This window comes from Lissotriton helveticus, chromosome 8, assembly GCF_964261635.1.
Source record: "Lissotriton helveticus chromosome 8, aLisHel1.1, whole genome shotgun sequence".
Taxonomy (NCBI): domain Eukaryota; kingdom Metazoa; phylum Chordata; class Amphibia; order Caudata; family Salamandridae; genus Lissotriton; species Lissotriton helveticus.
In genome coordinates, this window is record NC_136069.1 from 1,238,227,825 (window position 1) to 1,238,249,554 (window position 21,730).

A 21,730-nucleotide genomic window follows, 5' to 3' on the forward strand; every position below is an offset into this window, starting at 1 on the left:
AACAGATGAGGTGGGGGAACAAACTGATGGAATGGGTGCCTCTATGGAGAGGTAGGCAGCTTTTGCAGGTAGCTACATTGAAGGGCTTCCCTCAGTGGGACCTCATTGGCATTTCTACACGGGGGCGCGAAATGCAAGGGACGGTCTTAAATTCCTTCCAATCTCTATAAACCAAATATCAACTATATCGTAGTCAGTTTCGTAGGTGTCTTCAACTCCGCCGTTCTCTGATCGCCTATATAGTGGACCTGGTGGCCCTGACTGATTTAATCCATTAGATCCATTGATTTGGCTTCAGCCCTACCGGCCTGTCTCTTGCTCTGCGAAAGAAGACGACGACTGCCCTGTGTGGGGCGACTTCCAGAACCCGAGGAGGACTGCCCACGCTTCAACTAAGACCAGCTCTCCCGAGGACAGCAGCCCTGTCCAGAAACATCCAACTTCAGGGACTCTGGATCCAGGCGGATCCGTGATTTCTGCCTATTCTGCACCCGAAGCCCACGGCCCGGGTATGAGTTGCTCATCTGTCCAGCGACGTCTACGCAGTGATCCTGACTTCCAATCCAGTGTTGGATGCCCTCTCCTGAACTGCATGAAGACGCCTGCAGCCTCATCTTGAAGGGGCCCCCTGATCGTGACCAGCTCCAGTAAAAGAAATCTGGCACCAAAGGGCATCTCTGCATCCTCAGCCCCCGACCTTGGGGAGCCCATCCGACGGTGCCCAGCCCTCCTTTGACATCTCAACTTATCTGCCTTGCTAGTGGTCACCTTCATCTAGCCTCCTGGATCGAGCGAGGATCCTCTTTGTGGAACCGAGATTCCCCTTTGGAAAGCATTGGGCGCCCAATGCCGATTTGCACCCTGCCTCCCCAATGCCGCTGATGGTGTAAGTAGTGCTGCCTTGTGGCCCCCCCCCTTTGCGCTTGCTATAACCCCTCAGGCCTGTACCCTGAAACCGTGGGTACCTACCTGCAATCTGCACCTTGTTCGGTCTAAACCCCTGAAGACAGGAAGAGTAAGTCGTGTACTTACCTGCTAACGTATATAACTGTTTTCCTCCCATAGTATTGCATTGTATTTCTCATATTGCATTTAACTGTCTATCTTTTCTAACTGCTAAGTTTGCTACTGTTTTTGATTGACTACATCAAATTATTTCTCATACTGTAAAGTACTCCTATTGCCTTTGAAAGACAATTCTAACTGCATTAAAAAAAAAAGTATTACTAAGCTTGAGACTCTTACTTACCTGCAACTGAGTTCCTACATAACGTGTATTTGTAAAGCGCACGTTCACCCAGAGGTATCTTGGCACTGAATAACAGATGTTTCTTGTTACCCAACTCAATGGTACTCATTTTATCGACGTCAGATGGATGAAAGGCTGAGTGGATCTGCCGGGATTTCAACCTGTGACCATGAGGTCAGGGCCCTTTCGGAACTAAAATTCAAGATTACTTTGTGGACTGATTACAGATTTGACATTTACTCTACTATGCTGTGACAAGCCCGTATATCATTGTTTCACTGAATGTTACAGGAAATTCTTTGCACTATATGAGGTATCTGACTGTGTTTACTGTTTATTGTTTACTCCTTGTTGTTTTAAAAATGTTCACCTCGACTGTTCTTAGTTCATGCATGCTTCGGCCTCTATCTACAGCACTCTGATACCCGCAAGGGTCATGTTCGCGCTTTATCAAACTTTTCAAATAAATAAATGAGGTTGAACACAGGCCCCTGCAGTGGAGGCATTAATCCACTGAGCCACCAGACCCGGGAACTTCCTCTTGGTTCTAAAATAAAATAACAAAGTAATAACTTTTTATACAAAATAGATGGTCTGGATTCAGTCTTTGAGTGTGTGTCATCATTTCATGCTTGTGTGTGCACAACAAATGCTTAACACAGCCCTCTGATAAGCCTAACTGCTCGACCACCCTACCACAAATAAATATTTTAGTATTATCAACTTAAGCCTTTGTAAGCCTCTGGGGATCCACTGAAATCCATGCATACTATACCTTACTTTGGTATAGTATATACAACACCAGCTTCCTACACCCACTCCCTAAATTTAGTGAGTCTACATACTTAGCTCGGATAATTAGTGATTCCTCACTTCTCTGAAAAACGCTATCCATTAATATCCGGAAACCACAGAGGAAACCACCATGGGAACATGGTGCCTATCCAATGAGCAAACATCTACGTAAAGCCTCCAAACACTGTTCTGAGGAAAATAAGACCTTGGTGCAGAGCCCTGTGACACTCTGGGAGGACTATAAGGCCACGATCAGGGGAGTCATTATCATGAGGGAAACTGAGAATAGAAGGGGGAAGACATCCTAGATTGGCTACTTTGGAGGGGGAACTGACTCAGTTAGGCGGAACTATGCAGGGACACCAACTCCCCTTGGCAAGACTGCTATGGATCTAAAGAGGGCCGAATACCAGGCAGTTGCTAACCTTAAGGCCAAAACGTCATAGCGGGCAAAACAGAAAAGGATTGATGAAGGGGGGAATAAGACAGGTAAATTGTTGGCATGCATTGGAAGTAAGAAAGAGACAGTAGGACCATTAGAGAATTAAAGGTGGACTCTAGGGCCACAGTGACAGGGAGCGGGGAGATAGCTGAATAATTTGCTAGACACCCGGAATCCTTTAACAATACACACTTGCGGGACCCTAATGAGGAAGTGCTAGCCTTTATAAACGATTGATTGTCCCATGAGAAGATTGGGCAGGGACCACATGAGAGACTTAGAGGCAGATATTATGGCGGAGGAAATATCCTCCGCCACGGCTCAGATGCAATACAGAACAGCGCTGGGAGCCAACAGGTTCCTAGTTGACTTGTTTTGGAGACTGACAAGGTGGACGACGGCACCAATACATGCAGCCTTCATGAAGCCGTTTCAGGAGGGAGAGCTACCAGAAGATATGAGTACACCAACAGTGTTGCTTATCCCAAAGGCTAGGAAACCCAGAGATAGAGCGAATCATACCGGCCCATATTACTGCTTAACACATATGTCAAGATTCTGGCCAAACTCCTAGCAACCAGAGTACGAGCAGAATTGACAGAGCTGGTACACCCGGATCAGAATGACTTCATGCTGGGTCCCTCGACCAGGCTGAACATGGGGCAGTTATACAACAACTTGGCAGTTACCAGGGCCTCGACCGACATGATGGGTATTTGCCTCACTAGACGCAAATAAAGCCTTCCACTCAGTAAAATGCACATACCTCTTTGGGGTGCTAGCTAAGATCGGTTTTGGTCCCCAAAACATCAGGTGGGTCAAACTGCTCTATGATCAGCCAAAGGCCAGAGTGCAGATTAATGGCTACATGTCAAAGGAATTTAGAGTGCGCAGGGGAGCGTGTCAGGGGTGTCCTCTTTCGCCGAAGTTGTTTGCTCTGGCAATAGAAGGCGGTGAGGGACAGGATGAATGTACTTCATTGTATGCTGATGATATCCTACTATACCTGACATAATTGTCCCAAAACTAGAAAGACTACATGATATTTTCAGTGTATTCAAGGACCATTCAGGGTTCGCTGTTAATTGGGATGAGTCCTTATTGTCCCAGATAGGAGGCTGGAACTAGGGGGAGACACTTGCGCCAACGCTGCTAATAGACACAGAATAGCTTAAGTATCTGGGGATCTGGATTATTAGATATCCAGACTCGTAATATGACACAAATATGGGACCGTTGCTCAAAAGCCTGAAGCAAGAGATGAAACATTGTCAGTCGCTGCCGCTTTCGCTGTTGAAAATGTTTAAAATGGTGGCACCCCAAATTCTGATATATACTTCAGAACAGCCCATACAAGATTTTGGATGCATTCTTTAATAAGGTAAACGTGTGGGGACACTGCTTTGGAGGATGGGGGATATCCTTGTATTATTATGAGAATCCTTCAGAGATCTAAATATGAGGGAGGTATAGCCTGACCAAATGTTCAGAAACATTATGAAGCAGCATAAGCGAGGGTAGTAAATAACTGGGATTATGCAGATCAGGGGTTGCCTGAAGCAAACCCAGCGACGAGGACAGTGGTGGATATTTGGAGGACACTGACCACAGAGATGGGTCGGGCCGTCAGCTAACACAGAGAAAGCTATTGTGGGAGGTTTCAAGGTTGCGGCTCGTGTTGGCTCTGCGAGGGTTCCAGGGATGGGACAACATCTGCCTTTCTACGCTGGTGGATGTGAGGGATGTGAACTGGGTGGTTTCCTTTGCCTTCTTGAGAAAGGAGTATTGTATGTCAGAGACACAATGGTTGCGTTATGGCCAGTTGAGATATGCCCTCAGGGAATGTGTGTCTCTGGAGGAGGAGACACAAGAAGACTCATCCCTGGAAGGTAGACTTCTAGATGGGTGGGTTAAAAAGAAAGTGATCTCAGTGACATATGGAACGGTGATGAGCAACATGCAACCCTCTCTGTTGAAATTGCAGACCACTTGGGAGCGCGACATGCGGGGCTTGGATGAGGATGATTGGCAGGAGTCTCTAGAGTCTCCAGCCGTCGTGGCAATAAAACAGATTTTCCGCCTGATCTAACTCAAGATCATACACCAGGCTTATAATACATGCTCCTTGCTCTGTAGGATAGGCAGGGCAGAAGGAGCGAATTGTCTTTGAGGTTGTGGGCTGGAAAGCACGTTTTTAATACACTCTGGGGCTGTCCTTGTAAACAAGTGTTCTAGGAGGCGGTTGGGAGTTCTCTGGAGGCGGCAACAGGGCTACCCTTGGAGCTGCCACCATGAGTGGCACTGCTGGGTATATATGGTACGACGGATCATTCCCGCTATCAAAAGCTATTGGTAAATCTGGGTTATATGGTGGCAAAATGAGACATTGCTCAGAAATGGGGAGCTGGAATTCCCCCTAGACACCAGGACTGGGAGTTCAGAATGGAATTTTGCAGACTTATACAAAAGGAAGTCTATAAAGAAAGAGGGTGCCAGAGGAAATTTGATATAATATGGGGTGGATGGGACGCAAATGTGGGTTGAGTGAAGGGCTGAGATGGAGTCGCAAGTCTGGATAAAGGTAGGTAGGGTGGAGATGACTTCTCTCAGTAGCCCTTACATACAAGGATTTGGTTAAAGGAGGAATAGTGAGATAGTGTAGACAGAAGGTGATGAGGTGAACATTGATTCTTTGGTTATACTGTGCCTGGACTCTGGAGCGGTTGGGGTGTTCAAGGGATATTGTGATTTGAGTGTTAATGTATTTGTCGTATTGCATAAACCATAAAAAAAAAATTTTTAATTATGTAAAAATATAATATTACCAATTCTGCAAAAAAATCAAATGAAATAACAGTTCTACTTTTAATATTTTGTTTGAATTGCACGTCAAATACCAGCATTCAATCAAAATCTAAAGACACTAAGGATTTATTTAATTTGCCAAGATTATATTATAGGATTCTTATTTTCAGTTAACAGCTTTGATAGCCAATAGTATTTAATCAAATTAGTATGCTTGAATGGATCCCTCCTCAAAACAGGTTATATGTGTATAATAAAAAAACGGATTATGATAAGTACTTACTGTGCCATGTACATCAGAAGTCTCATTGCTTGGACAGAGACTTCATGATCACGGTCAAGTGTCATGGATACAATTCGATCCTACAGTAAGCAAAACAAAATATATATGTACAGGAAATGTGTTGAGGAATTTCCTTCTTAACATATATGGCTACTTAACTCACATGGAAAAATAACGATTATGCATCTCATAAATATACCAGTACTAAACAGAATATTGTATTCATTTTCTAGATTTAATGCACTCAACAGTGCCAGGCGAAATTCCCCAGCGAAAAACAAAATAGGTAAAATCCATGCTTTTTATGAAGTTCGCTTTTGGAGTTGCCAGAATTGACTCTACAGGTGGATTTCAAGAAAGATCGAATTGACCACTTTGGGGGCATATGTAAGTAGGCGTTTGCGATTCGCAAACAGCGTTTTGGTATGTAGGTGGCACTTAGCAAAATAAGGAATTACAAAAATTGTGATTCCTTATTTTGCTCAAGCATTTAAGGAATCTTAATTTTGCGATTCCTTAAATGCTATGTAGGGGTGCCTTTAAAATTGCGATTTTTGTTTTAAGGAATCGCAAAATACCACCTACTTCAAGTAGATGGTATTTTGTGATTTCCTGTCATAATGCATTTTTTTTTTTAATTCAAAGTGCCATGTGGCGCACAGACATGCCCTTAGGGCATGTATGTGCACCACATGTACTTACAGGCACATTCCAGGGGTGCAACAGGTGTCCTTTGGACACCCTGGCACCCTTGGAATTGCGATTTTCAAATTGCGATTTATTCATAGAAAATCGCAATTTGAGAAGGTATCCCCATTCATTCCTATGGGCCTCTTGGCCCATGGGAATGAATGGGACACTCATTCCTTAATTGCGATTCGCAATTTGCTAATCGCAATTAAGGAATTTTTGAGATTCGCAAACAAATTGCGATTTTTTAACCTACATTCCATTTTGCAATTCTCAAATAGCGATTCCTTAAAAATCGCTATTTGAGATTTGCAAAATGTGAATTACCAACATATGCCCCCATGTTTCTTGTTTTATAGCAAATGATACAAGAAATGTACTGGCAAATCATTTTCCCCTCACTTCCCTTGCAACTTCTAAAGGGGTTTTGTTCACACACAGCTGCAGCAATACACATTTAGAAGCTGCAGGGGAAGTGATGCCTGTCACAACAGAGACACTGTTAACTTACGTGCAGTGGGGACAGATTGAAAGAGGATTTGACATTGAGTTTAAGGAATGGTAAGAAATGTAAATGCAAAAAGCACAAGTTACTTACCTTCGGTAACGATATATCTGGAAGAACCAGTAGTTAGTGTTAGATTCCTTACCTTAGAATATCCCCAGGCGTCAGGCTGGATACGGAAACTTTTCGTCAGCAGTACCCCTGCGCATCGGTAGGCGTCGTCTGCGGCTCCACGTCCGTCGTCGAAGTCGTGATCGCCGGGATGACATCGTCGGAGTACTTAGACACGGCCCTTGCGCAGTGACGTCAGTTCTGTACATAGCTTTCCGCGCCAGGAACGCAGAGCCATGATAGAAACCGACACTGGTGCCATGAAACTAGGGCCCTGAAAGGGATGTCCCTAACCCTAGATATCGGTTCGCTGAACGGGCGAGGATGGGTGGGGCGGTAAGGAATCTAACACTAACTACTGTTTCTTACAGATTTATTTATTTATGGGTTTATACCGCGCTTGAATCAACTCCTGGAGGAGTATCTATGCGCCAAAAACACCAGAAACAACAATTTAGGAGAGCGAACATTTAAGAAGTGAGCTAGTTCTGAAAGAAGAAGGTTTTCAGCTTTTTCCTGAAAATCAAGTGTTCTGGGCATTGCCTAAGCATCAAGGGGAGCTTGTTCCATAATGTGGGGCCAACCACTGACAGAGCTTTGCCGCCCTGTCTTGCCTTTTTTACCCTAGGCACTCGAAGGAGGAGCTGGTCGCTAGACCTGAGGGAGCGGGCTGGATTATATGGTACACATTTATCTGTCAGATCGAAAGGTCCTAGTCCGTGTAGACTTTTGTGGATTACACAACAGATCTTAAATTTTACCCTTTGGCGAACTGATAGCCAGTGCAGTTTGTCCAAAAGGGGTCTTGACGGATATCTGGGAGGGGCATTCAGGACCAGCCTAGCAGCGGTGTTTTGTACTACTTGGAGTTTTGCTAATATTCCCTCATTGGCTGATGCCAGCAGCCCGTTACAATAGTCAATACGGCTAAGTATAAGGGCCTGCACCAAGGTCTTTCTCGTGAAGTCAGGAAGTAAGGGGAACATTTTGCGGAGAAGTCCTATAACATGGAAGCAGGAACCCACAATGTTATTTCCATGCTGTTTTATGGATAACTCCTGCTCCAAACGTACCCCCAGGTTCTTCCCAGCCTGTTTAGGGGCAGGAACCGGGCCAAGATCTGGCGGCCACCAATCAGGGGTCCATAGGATTTTGGCCTCCCGAAAGAGCATGACCTCAGTCTTACCTACATTACATTGTAGGAAGTTCGAGGACATCCACTGGGCAACTGCCTTCATGCCGTCGGAGAAGGAGGTTTTAACATCGGTGGTAAGAGATTTAAACGGAAAAGAGAGCTGTGTGTCATCCGCGTATGACACCGGGATGAAACCAAAAGCTCTCATGATCCTAGCCAGGGGGGCCACGTAGATATTAAAAAGGGTAGGGCTCAAGCAAGAGCCCTGTGGCACCCCCTTAGTGATCTCTACCTCCGCCGAATGGGACGCGCCCATGTTGACACATTGGGTGCGATCGGATAGAAAACTCCTCACCCAAGCCAGTGCCATGCTCTCAAGGCCGATCTCTGCAAGCCGTCTAAGCAGGATGTTATGGGATACAGTATCGAACGCAGCCGATAAGTCTAACAGTACCAGAACCACGGAGTAACCCTTGTCCTGGTACATGTAAAGATAGTCCATGACTGACAGCAATGTTGACTCAGTGCTGTAATTTGGTCTAAAGCCGGATTGAAAATAATCCAGGCTACCTGACTGTTCGATAAAGTTCGAAAGATGTTTGTTCACATGCTTGTCTGTGAGTTTTCCCAAGAATGGAAGCAAGGATATCGGTCTGAGGTTGGACAAATCCGTCCACCGAGTTGAGGAGTTTTTCCGAATGGGTCTCACCAGTGCCTTTTTCCACTCCAGAGGGACTCGGCCTTCAGCCAGCGAGAGATTGACTAGGCATTGGATCCCAGGGCCGAGCGTGCTCCCAACCACCGGCATTATTCTGGCTGGGATAAGATCAGAAGGACTGCCGCTCTTAATTTGGCTCATTAGGCTTTCTACATCTTTTAAGGAGATGGGAGGGAACATGGTGAGAACTGCAGAATTGGCTTCTTCCACAGCCTGGGACAGTACTACAGGCTGGCTTATAGATAGATTAGAGTTGATAATTTTCTCATAAATCCTGTCTATCTTGTTAGTGAAGAAGTGGGAGATTTCATCACATAGTTGCTGTGATGATAAATCCAGGCTCTCGCAGGCTACTGGTTTAACAAAGGACTGCAAAATCTGATACAGGACCTTCGGAGAGTTACTGGCTGTAGAAAGTTGGGACGCAATGTAATTCTTGCGAGCTGCTCTAATAGCTTTATGGTAGATGTTTAGTGCCCTCCAGTAGCAGTTCTTATCATCATCCAAGTGGGATGTTCTCCATACCTTCTCAAGTTTCCTAGAGGCTTGTTTTAGGGACCGTAAATGCTCAGAGAACCATACTTCCTGCTTATGTGCAGGTCGTTGTTTAAACAGTTTCAGAGGAGCAATGGTATCAACCGCTATATAGATTGCTCGTTCATATTTGGTGAGAGCCACCTCAATCCCCTCCGCTGGAGAGATGTAGGGCTCTACGAAACTCTCCTTAAAAACCTCCTTAGTCATTTTATGCCATTGTCTCCGCCTGATGGGTAGCGCCAATAATTGGGGGGGAGGTTTGCAAAAGTTAAGTGAATAAAATTCCAAAATAAAGTGATCTGTCCAGTTGACCTGCCTAGAAGGAAGGCAGTTGATTGTAGGAGAATTAGAAAAGATTAGGTCCAAGGTATGCCCTGCCTGATGCGTGGGGCCGATGTTAACCTGAGTAAGAGCCAATAATGAAGGATCAGCCAATAAAGACTGGGCCTCCCCACAGTCATGCAGTTCACTGTGCACATTACAATCCCCAAGGAGTATGAAATTGCTATCTTAATTCACATGCGGGGCCAGCGCCTCCCTAGAGAAATAGAGAAGTTTGCACAAGGCCCGGGGGGGGCGGTACACCAGAGCCCCTTTTCGGCTGGCCTTAGTGGAGGTATTGATCTTGAAAATCAGCATTTCCAGATCAGGAGTACAGCATTGATCTAGTATAGAGATAGCTATATCACTCCTATATACAATGGCTATACCACCTCCTATCTTGATGGGACGGTCTCGTCTGACTATTTTGTATCTGTCAGGGATCCCTAAGGTGATGGTAGGGACCGAGTGGGGTTTCAGCCATGTTTCTGTTAAGAAACATAGGTCAGGTTGTAATGATGAGATGAGGTCCCAGACCTCTATGTAATGCTTGGTCAGTGATCTAATATTGCAGAGCAAGTTCTTCCCTCCTAGTTGTGTGTTAGGGCTCAACCCCCTTGCCAATGCTTGATGGTAGAAACCACGTTCCTCGTGTTGTGCCTGGAAATGACAGTAACGACAGGGGAACGGGCCCTCCGGGAGGGATTCCACCTCGCTTATACAGCACAACTGAAGAGTTGTCGGCAAACCTAAGAGAGCCTGTGGAGAGTAACTCATCCTGGCACTGGAAAGACAGCCTGGGTCAGCAGATGTAAAAGCCATGGCCCCTGGCCCCGTCCTGTCGCGGACGGGCGCAGACAGGCTTCTCTTTGGCTTGTCTTAGGCGTGTCCTTAGGCGTTCCCCTGCGCGCAACTGCTGCGCGGTCAGAGCTACGAGAGGGCTAAATAGCCCTTCCTGTCGGAGAGCTAGAGCGCTAACCGCTCGTGTAGGCGGAAGTGTCTGGCTCTTCCTGTCCCGCCCTCCGCTCAACGGTACTAGTTACCGAGTCGGACCGGGGTAGGCAGGCTGGAAGATCGAGCGCAGACTTCCCTGAGTTTAAATGAGCCCCAAATACCCCTAGTGGCACCGGGAATGTAGCGTGGTCAATCAATGGTGTAAGTAGATTTAAAATAAATCGGCGATAAAGTTTAAAATTTCAGCAGTTTTTAAAATTATAATTCAGGCTTCAAACAACCAAAACATTTCAGTACAATGTCTTGCGCTCTAAATGTGCTTACTGGCGCCAAGCGGGTCGGGGGAGACTCTCCCACCGTCCTCCCTTACCGCGATCAGCCTGCAGCTCCTCGCTGCCTAAATAGCCCTTCCTGTCGGAGAGCTAGAGCGCTAACCGCTCGTGTAGGCGGAAGTGTCTGGCTCTTCCTGTCCCACCCTGCGCTCAACGGTACTAGTTACCGAGTCGGACCGGGGCGGGCAGGCTGGAAGATCGAGCGCAGACTTCCTTGAGTTTAAATGAGCCCCAAATACCCCTAGTGGCACCAGGAATGTAGCGTGGTCAATCAATGGAGTAAGAAGATTTAAAATAAATCGGCGATAAAGTTTAAAATTACAGCAGTTTTTAAAATTATAATTCAGGCTTCAAACAACCAAAACACTTCAGTACAATGTCTTGCGCTCTAAATGTGCTTACTGGCGCCAAGCGGGTCGGGGGAGACTCTGCCACCATCCTCCCTTACCCCGATCAGCCCGCAGCTCCTCGCTGCCTAAATAGCCCTTCCTGTCGGAGAGCTAGAGCGCTAACCGCTCGTGTAGGCGGAAGTGTCTGGCTCTTCCTGTCCCGCCCTCCGCTCAACGGTACTAGTTACCGAGTCGGACCGGAGCGGGCAGGCTGGAAGATCGAGTGCAGACTTCCCTGAGTTTTAATGAGCCCCAAATACCCCTAGTAGCACCGGGAATGTAGCGTGGTCAATCAATGGAGTAAGTAGATTTAAAATAAATCGGCGATAAAGTTTAACATTTCAGCAGTTTTTAAAATTATAATTCATGCTTCAAACAACCAAAACACTTCAGTACAATGTCTTGTGCTCTAAATGTGCTTACTGGCGCCAAGCGGGTCGGGGGAGACTCTGCCACCGTCCTCCCTTACCGCCAGATATATCGTTACCGAAGGTAAGTAACTTGTGCATCTGAAAGAAACAGGTTAGTGTTAGATTTCTTACCTTAGAATAGATACCCCAGCAATACCAACCCCGGTGGTGGGTCTGCGAACCAAGATCACGCCAGAAAGTCCTGGAGAACGGAAAGGCCGAAAAAGCCATCTCTCAGGACTTGGCTGTTCAGGTAGTAGTGTTTAGCAAACATGTGCAGCGAGGCAGATGTCCTGCAAGGGGACTCCCCGACCCAGGGCAGTAGTAGCCGCCGTGGCCAGAGTGGAATAAACTCACAGCCCAACAGCAGGCTCCTTTTTTGCCAAAGAGTAACAAACCTTGATGTACAAGATGACCCACCAAGAGATGGTCCGCTTGTGCACCACCCGTCCCTTCTTAGCGCCCACGTAACCAACAAAGAGCTGGTCGTCCACCCGGAACTGGCGTGTGCGATCTAGATAGAAGGAGAGCGCACATTTTGGATCCAGATGGTGGAGCCTTTCTTCCTCTTTCGAGGGATGCGGAGGCGGAAAGAAGGTGGGCAAGGTGATGGACTGCCGATATGAAAGGCTGTAACCACCTTGTGCAGGAAAGAAGGACGAGTCCTCAGAACAACCTTGTCCAGATGGACAGAGAGGAAAGGGGGTTTAGAAGATAGAGCCTGGAGCTCACTCACTCTCCTGGCAGAGGTGATGGCAACCAGGAATGCAGTTTTAAGAGTCAGAAGACGAAGAGGACAGTTATGTAGTGGCTCAAAGGGAGCGCACATCAGATATGTTAGTACAAGATTCAAGTCCCACCGAGGCATCACGAAGGGAACAGGAGGAAACATGTGTGTGATGCCTTTCAAGAATCTATTTACAACAGGGGACTTGAAAAGAGAAGGCTGATCAGGAAGCCTTAAGAAGGCTGAAACGGCCGAGGGGTAGCCCTTGATAGTGCCCAGAGCAGAGCCCTGCTGGGCAAGAGAAAGAAGGAAGAGGAGAACCGCTGAAAGGGGGGCAGATAGTGGATTCACAGCCTTTGCTGTGCACCATGCCACAAATTTGTTCCATCTGCAGGCGTATACCAATTTTGTGGAGGGACGCCTGGCTGCTAGAATCACATCACAGACTTCAGGAGGCAAGTCAAATGGCCTCAACTGTCGCAGCTCAATCTCCACGCATGTAGGTGGAGACTGGACAGGTTCAGGTGGAGGACTGTCCCCTGCTGCTGCGACAGAAGGCCCTCCTGAAGAGGCAGACGAATCAGGGGATCGACTGACATGCTGAGTAGCTCGGAATACCAGTATCTTGGTGCCCAGTCCGGAGCCACAAGGATGACTTGGGTCCGGTCTCGCCTGATCTTCTTCAGCACTCTGGGCAGAAGTGGTCTAGGCGGAAAAGCGTATAACATACCGCAGCACCACTCGCAACGAAAAGCATCTCCGAGCGAGTGCCACCTTGGAAATTCCAACGCGCAGAACTGATGACATTGCATGTTCTCTTCTGTGGCGAATAGATCTAACCAAGGCTCTCCCCACTGCTGAAAGAGACCTTGCGCCATGTCAGAGTTCAGGTATACTAGAAGGGGGGTCCCCGCAAGGAATTAGTGTTGTGTGTGACACACACCAAAAGGAACAATGAAAAGATCAATTAAAACTACTCAAAACACAATTAATTATGAATAGATATTGTCCTTTATTTGACAATACCAAATTCCATTTGTAACACATACATTGTATTTTGTAATAAATAGTAAGCCCCAGTCGGGTAGTGAAAGGAAGAAGGGGATGTGCTCAGGTAAGTGAAAAAGTCATGGAAAAATAGAAATATTCAAGAAAATAGCATTAACTAAGGTTTTCAGAACAATACAAAAATTATATATAGGACCCAACAGCTTTTAAGGCCTTATTTGAAAACCATTCATTCAAGAACATTCCACGGCAATATACATGATTGCAACAATTCATGGGCATGTGCCGGATGTCCAAAAGATAAGGAGGCGTCGACGTTTCGACCCCTAGCCGTAGGTTACTTTTATTCCTATGAACGGGGTCTTCATCAGGACAGTGATAAAGGGAGGGATGTTGTGGGGCATTCGAATCTGAAATTTAAAAACCAACATTAGATCGATTCATAGCTACGACCTGTGGTATGTCGTGATATTTAACATTCAATATAACACAATTACCATGGTCTCGTGGATACCAAGCTAATTAGTCACGGTCTCACTAGAAAATTAATCAATAATCATAATGGAGGAAACTGTGGAGGAGAAACTAAACCAGCCAGCATTGCCTGGAACCAGGCGCTGTAGAGATTTGTCAAAAATTGCTAAACGGTAGGTAACTACTTGGCATTCATAGTAGAAAGAACCGTAATGAGCTTGATGAACTTACTTCAAGTAAGAGTACACAGAGGCGCTGTACAATGGCGGCCAAATTTGGAGTATGCCACCCCCGGTCAAACGCTCAATAATTAGAGCGCAAATCTAAATACAATGAAAGACTTATTTTAGAAAATGCCATGCATGCTGATATTTACACAAAGGACCATATATAGATAGGTAACTCACATCAGATTTACCGGTTAGAGTAATATCGACTTCTACCCTAAGATTATGAATTTTGGAGATGGTGAGATGTCGTCATTTTAGTTGTCTGTAAGAATAAATTGACTCGATTGCAATCTTGTGTAATTACAAAGACTCAGTAACACTCTTGTGAAAACATGATTATCGAATACATGAGAGCCAAACACGAACTTACATTGGCTCAGCTTAATAGAACACCGTGCCTGCACTTCCTATGGTAAGCGCTGTGCGATGGCGGCCAAAATTGTCGTATGCCACCCCCGGTCAAGCAATCAATGTTTAGCGCGAAATTCTAAATGCAATAAAAAACTCATTTTAGAACATATCATACTTGCTGATTTTACACAGAGAGACATATATACGTAAGTAAAAGACTCACATCAGATTTGCCAATTAGAGCACTGTCTACCCACGGGGTATGAATATTGGAGGCATTAGAATGGCGTCATTAGTTATCTGTAAGAGTAAAATGACTCGGTTGCGGTCTTGTGTGCATCCACAAACTCAGTTGCACTCTAGAACAAACATAATTGTCAAATGCATTATTGACACGTCCGAACTTACATTGTGGCTCAGCTTACTAAAACGACGTGACAGCACTTCATATGGTGATATCCTACCACACTGCAAAAATAAGAACTCAATTAACGTAATCTTCGAAGAATTAGGAAAGCTAACGCACAAAACCGACACGAGTAGCATACCTCTAGAGGACTCGTGATTAGATCAGTCACTGCATACATGGCGGGCTGGCGCTGCGTCGTCCGACGTCAAGCAGTTACCCGCCGGTGGCTCAACCTACGAGACTGTAGGCAAATAGCGGCCTCGCCGGCGAAATCGCCTGTAAGGAGGAGTAAAGCACACGCAGTTGCCTCAATGTAATTTTTGCAACTCCAATGAAAAGAAAATGCCCTTGAAGAGGTAAAGCTTACCAAAGTGCTTATAGTAACTGCGGTCTTCTCGCATGTCCGCCCGCTCCGTCAAAACAACCAGCTTCGCGGTGTTTGGGGGCGGAGTAACAGAAAGGCTTGTTATAGACACTGGAGAAAGACTTCCCGAAATCTTGTGTCTCAGATAAGAGAAACTTGTTCTTGTATTGGAAATGCTGAAAGCACTAATGGCTCTTGTGCAAATCATTGTATGGACAATGGAGAAAGGGGAATACCCTCGATCTGTCGTATTTATTGAGGGGCCTAAATTGCCAACTACAGGTTCAAAATCTGGTAATTTAATGCTTCTTGACATAATTTAAAATATTTAAATTCACAATTGAACTATATACACCAGATGTCCTCGAGCAACTCTCACAGGAGGTTGTAATCGAGTTTGAAAAAGTGGTAAATTCTACTGTGCCTCCCCTCAAGCAACTCTCACGCAGGAGGTTGTAATCAAGTGGTTTTTTTACACGTATATATTACACATGACATGAGAAAATTAGGAAACCTTATCATGTACTAGTATGTGACTCAAGCAACTCACTCGCAGGAGGTTGTAAATGAGTAGGTATCATAATTCATTGTTGCATGAGATAAGATCTCTCACACCCCTTTGGACACATCTCTCTAATGAGAAATTAATGACTCATTTCTAGATGTCAACCCAAGGCTGCTAATTGGGCCAAGCTACTGTCATGTTCATTTAACCCATTATTAATTGAGTCCAGAAGGGACATCCATTTGGATTCACGTGTATTTAAGGCTATTCGTAAGTTGCCTCCTCTTCTTCCCAAAGTGACTTTTTCAAGAACTAGCCATTTCAGATCTGACACTGTGTGTCCTGTCTTTTGCCAATGTTCAACAAGGGGTGCTCCCAACACATTGCATCGCACCCTACTACAATGAGAAGAGATGCGAGCTTTTATTTTTTGTTGTGTTTGGCCGACATACACAAGACTGCACGGGCATTGTATCAAATAAATTACACTGCTGGTGTTACAGTTAGTATAATGCTTCAGAGTAAAATTACGTTCTTTATGAGAAAAAGATTTAGTCTGAATGGTGGTATCGCAAGCAGTGCAATTACCACATCTGAAATGCCCCACCACCTGTGGCAAATTCCATAAGGTACTTATAGTAGGCTGTCGCTCTGGTTCCAAAAAGGAATGGACTACCATATCACGGATATTTTTAGCCCTTTTAAAGGAGTGGAGAGGGAGAGATGGTTGTTTGATCTCATCAGCCACTAGAGGCCAGTTTTTGTTAATGATTTGTTTTATTTCATTACTGCGTGTAGAAAAAGTGGTCACACAAATAATGCGTTCCAATTGTGACTGGTTGTTAGCTTCAGGGTTCAACAAGCTCTCGCGTGGGTTGTACCATGCTCGTTTCCTCGCACGTTTGACCATTCGCGATGGATAGCCACGTGAGATGAGTCGATCATTTAAAATCTCAGATTCCAAGATGTAATTCGCTCTAGTGGAGCAATTCCGCCTAATCCTAAGAAATTGACCCACCGGTAGATTGTCTTTCAGGCCTCTAGGGTGATGGCTTTCATACTGCAGGAGGGAGTTACGCTCAGAGGGTTTTCTGAACATGGTGGTGTGTAGATGGTTGTCCTCAACATAGATTGAAATATCCAAAAATGGTATCGTGTTATCGCTTGATTCCATTGTGAATTGGATGTGGGAATTGTTAAGATTCAGCCAGACATGGAACTCTTGTAATTGTTGTTTGTTCCCTTCCCAGATGCAGAGCACATCATCAATGTATCTGACCCATAGGGTCAGATTCATCTGAAAAGGATTGTTTGGCGAGAAAATGTACTGTCGTTCATAATGATCCATAAAAATAATAGCCAGATTTGGGGCAAAGGTAGCCCCCATGGCTACTCCCTTGGTCTGCACAAAAAATTCATCTTGAAAAATGAAAAAATTTTGTTTCATTGCAATGGTGAGTAAATCAATTATGAAATTAGTCGGAACTTGGACAGGGGCTGGTCTTTTATCTAGTTCTTCACACATCACATCCAAAGCTTCCTGTTGCGGAATACTGGTATAAAGCGATATGATATCGCAAGTTACCAACAACGACTTTGATGGATCAAACGGTCTTTCGTCAACCAAATTGATCGTTTGAGTGGTGTCCCTAAGATATGTCTTGGTTTTGATGGCAATTGGCTTCAAGAAAAAATCTATGTATTTACAGAGTGGCTCTAAAATGGACCCGCAGCCCGAAACAATGGGGCGTCCAGGTGGGCTGTCCTGGTTTTTGTGGACTTTCGGCAGGGTATAAATTGTTGCCAGTCTGGGAAATTTTTGATTCAGGAATTTAAATTCTTGATCTGTCAGAAAACCAGCATCAAGCCCCTTTTGAGTTGTGGTTAGAATCAGACATGCCAGATCTCTTGATGGGCACAGAACCACTTGATTACAACCTCCTGCGTGAGAGTTGCTTGAGGGGAGGCACAGTAGAATTTACCACTTTTTCAAACTCGATTACAACCTCCTGTGAGAGAGTTGCTCGAGGACATCTGGTGTATATAGTTCAATTGTGAATTTAAATATTTTAAATTATGTCAAGAAGCATTAAATTACCAGATTTTGAACCTGTAGTTGGCAATTTAGGCCCCTCAATAAATACGACAGATCGAGGGTATTCCCCTTTCTCCATTGTCCATACAATGATTTGCACAAGAGCCATTAGTGCTTTCAGCATTTCCAATACTAGAACAAGTTTCTCTTATCTGAGACACAAGATTTCGGGAAGTCTTTCTCCAGTGTCTATAACAAGCCTTTCTGTTACTCCGCCCCCAAACACCGCGAAGCTGGTTGTTTTGACGGAGCGGGCGGACATGCGAGACAACCGCAGTTACTATAAGCACTTTGGTAAGCTTTACCTCTTCAAGGGCATTTTCTTTTCATTGGAGTTGCAAAAATTACATTGAGGCAACTGCGTGTGCTTTACTCCTCCTTACAGGCGATTTCGCCGGCGAGGCCGCTATTTGCCTACAGTCTCGTAGGTTGAGCCACCGGCGGGTAACTGCTTGACGTCGGACGACGCAGCGCCAGCCCGCCGTGTATGCTGTGACTGATCTAATCACGAGTCCTCTAGAGGTATGCTACTCGTGTCGGTTTTGTGCGTTAGCTTTCCTAATTCTTCGAAGATTACGTTAATTGAGTTCTTATTTTTGCAGTGTGGTAGGATATCACCATATGAAGTGCTGTCACGTCGTTTTAGTAAGCTGAGCCACAATGTAAGTTCGGACGTGTCAATAATGCATTTGACAATTATGTTTGTTCTAGAGTGCAACTGAGTTTGTGGATGCACACAAGACCGCAACCGAGTTATTTTACTCTTACAGATAACTAATGACGCCATTCTAATGCCTCCAATATTCATACCCCGTGGGTAGACAGTGCTCTAATTGGCAAATCTGATGTGAGTCTTTTACTTACGTATATATGTCTCTCTGTGTAAAATCAGCAAGTATGATATGTTCTAAAATGAGTTTTTTATTGCATTTAGAGAATTTCGCGCTAAACATTGATTGCTTGACCGGGGGTGGCATACGACAATTTTGGCCGCCATCGCACAGCGCTTACCATAGGAAGTGCAGGCACGGTGTTCTATTAAGCTGAGCCAATGTAAGTTCGTGTTTGGCTCTCATGTATTCGATAATCATGTTTTCACAAGAGTGTTACTGAGTCTTTGTAATTACACAAGATTGCAATCGAGTCAATTTATTCTTACAGACAACTAAAATGACGACATCTCACCATCTCCAAAATTCATAATCTTAGGGTAGAAGTCGATATTACTCTAACCGGTAAATCTGATGTGAGTTACCTATCTATATATGGTCCTTTGTGTAAATATCAGCATGCATGGCATTTTCTAAAATAAGTCTTTCATTGTATTTAGATTTGCGCTCTAATTATTGAGCGTTTGACCGGGGGTGGCATACTCCAAATTTGGCCGCCATTGTACAGCGCCTCTGTGTACTCTTACTTGAAGTAAGTTCATCAAGCTCATTACGGTTCTTTCTACTATGAATGCCAAGTAGTTACCTACCGTTTAGCAATTTTTGACAAATCTCTACAGCGCCTGGTTCCAGGCAATGCTGGCTGGTTTAGTTTCTCCTCCACAGTTTCCTCCATTATGATTATTGATTAATTTTCTAGTGAGACCTTGACTAATTAGCTTGGTATCCACGAGACCATGGTAATTGTGTTATATTGAATGTTAAATATCACGACATACCACAGGTCGTAGCTATGAATCGATCTAATGTTGGTTTTTAAATTTCAGATTCGAATGCCCCACAACATCCCTCCCTTTATCACTGTCCTGATGAAGACCCCGTTCATAGGAATAAAAGTAACCTACGGCTAGGGGTGGAAACGTCGACGCCTCCTTATCTTTTGGACATCCGGCACATGCCCATGAATTGTTGCAATCATGTATATTGCCGTGGAATGTTCTTGAATGAATGGTTTTCAAATAAGGCCTTAAAAGCTGTTGGGTCCTATATATAATTTTTGTATTGTTCTGAAAACCTTAGTTAATGCTATTTTCTTGAATATTTCTATTTTTCCATGACTTTTTCACTTACCTGAGCACATCCCCTTCTTCCTTTCACTACCCGACTGGGGCTTACTATTTATTACAAAATACAATGTATGTGTTACAAATGGAATTTGGTATTGTCAAATAAAGGACAATATCTATTCATAATTAATTGTGTTTTGAGTAGTTTTAATTGATCTTTTCATTGTTCCTTTTGGTGTGTGTCACACACAACACTAATTCCTTGCGGGGACCCCCCTTCTAGTATACCACATAACGCCCAGGTCCCCGCGACTGCATGGGTTCAACCCCCCTTTTAGTATCGATGTCAGAGTTCAGACGCCATTCGTGATCCATCATGCACCGACAGCTGAGTTCGTCCGCCCTGGCGTTCAAGGAACCTGCCAGGTGTTGAACCACCAGGGTGATGCCCTGGCGTTCCAGCCATGTCCAGAGGCGCAGAGCCTCCTGACAATGGGTCCATGACCCCACCCCGCCCTGTTTGTTGCAGTACCACATGGCGGTGGTGTTGTCCGTGAACACCTGCACCACACTTCCCTGGACAGAGGGAAGGAATGCCTTCAGTGCAGGCCTGATCGCCGGCAGCTCCAGAAGGTTGATATGGAGCCGGGACTCCGCCGGAGACCAGAGGCCTCTGATCTCCGCCTCTCACATGTGCGCCCCCCCCCCCATCCCAGGAGGGATGCATTGTCACCACTATGTGCTCCGGTTAGGGAAGGGAGAGGGATCTGCCGCTGACCCAATCGCAGTCCGTAAGCCACCACTGCAACTGTCTCGCAGTGCCCTCCGAGATCAGGAGGTGGTCGGACAGGTTGCCCTGATCCTGTGCCCATTGAAACTTCAGGTCCCACTGGAGAGCCCGCTTCCGACACCTGGCGTGATGCACCAGTAGGATGCAGGAGGCCATCAGCCCCAGGAGTCGCAGTGTCAACCTGACCGAGACCCGGGATAAAGGCTGAAAGATCGGAATCAGAGCCTGAGTATCCCCAACCCGCTGCTCGGGGGATAAACCCGAAACTGTGCCAAGTCCAGAACCGCTTCGATGAAGAGGAGCTTCAGAGAGGGGCACAGGTGTGACTTTGGCACGTTGATGGAGAACCCCAGCAGGCACAGGTGGTCGGCCGTAGTCTGGAGGTGGTAGACGACTGCCTGGGGCAAGCCCGCCTTCAACAACCAGTAGTCGAGATAGGGGAAGACTGGAACCCCTGATCTGCGCAGATGAGCTGCGACCACCGCCATCACTTTCGTGAACACCAGAGGGGCGCTGGTAAGGCCGAAGGGGAGCACGGTAAGCTGAAAGTGCTCATGGCCTACCATGAACCCCAGGTAGCGCCGGTGGGCTGGCAGGACGGGATGTGGAAATAAGCGTCCTGCAAGTCCAACGCCACCATCCAGTCTCCAGGGTCTAGGGCAGCTAAGACCTGAGCCAATGTCAGAATCTTGAACATCTCCTTCCGGAGGAAGTCGTTGACGTTCCGGAGGTCCAAGATAGGGCATAGGCCTCCTTTGTCCTTTTTGGGAACCAGAAAGTAGTTGGAATAACAACCACACCCTACTTCTGGCTCAGGAACGCGCTCAATGGCCCCCTTGGCCAAGAGGGCCGTAACTTCCTCTTGTAGAAGTTGCAAGTGATCCCCCGACACGCAGTGGTACTACGGTGGCATGGCTGGAGGGGTCGCCTCGAAGGGGAGGGAGTAGCCCCTTAGGACGATTTGCAGCACCCACCTTTCCGACGTGATGGTACGCCAGTGGAGGAGGTAATGGCGAACCCTGCCCCCCACTGGCGTCGAATGGGCCTGAAATGCCGGACTAGGAAGGCTTTGAGGCAGATGCTGCGGGAGCAGATGTGGACTGACCCTGCCCTCGTCCCTCGGCACCGCCACGACGGTACCCAA

General features: G+C 45.9%; 1 protein-coding gene across 1 annotated transcript in view; it reads right to left on the bottom strand.

Moving 5' to 3' along the window:
* LOC144773280 (cohesin subunit SA-2-like) overlaps positions 1-21,730 on the bottom strand; it is a 550,419-nt gene that overhangs the window by 308,235 nt on the left and 220,454 nt on the right. Inside the window, exon 12 of the mRNA XM_078658214.1 lies at positions 5,575-5,654. Within this exon, the coding sequence (XP_078514340.1) occupies positions 5,575-5,654 (80 nt within the window). The remainder of the gene's footprint in view (positions 1-5,574; positions 5,655-21,730) is intronic.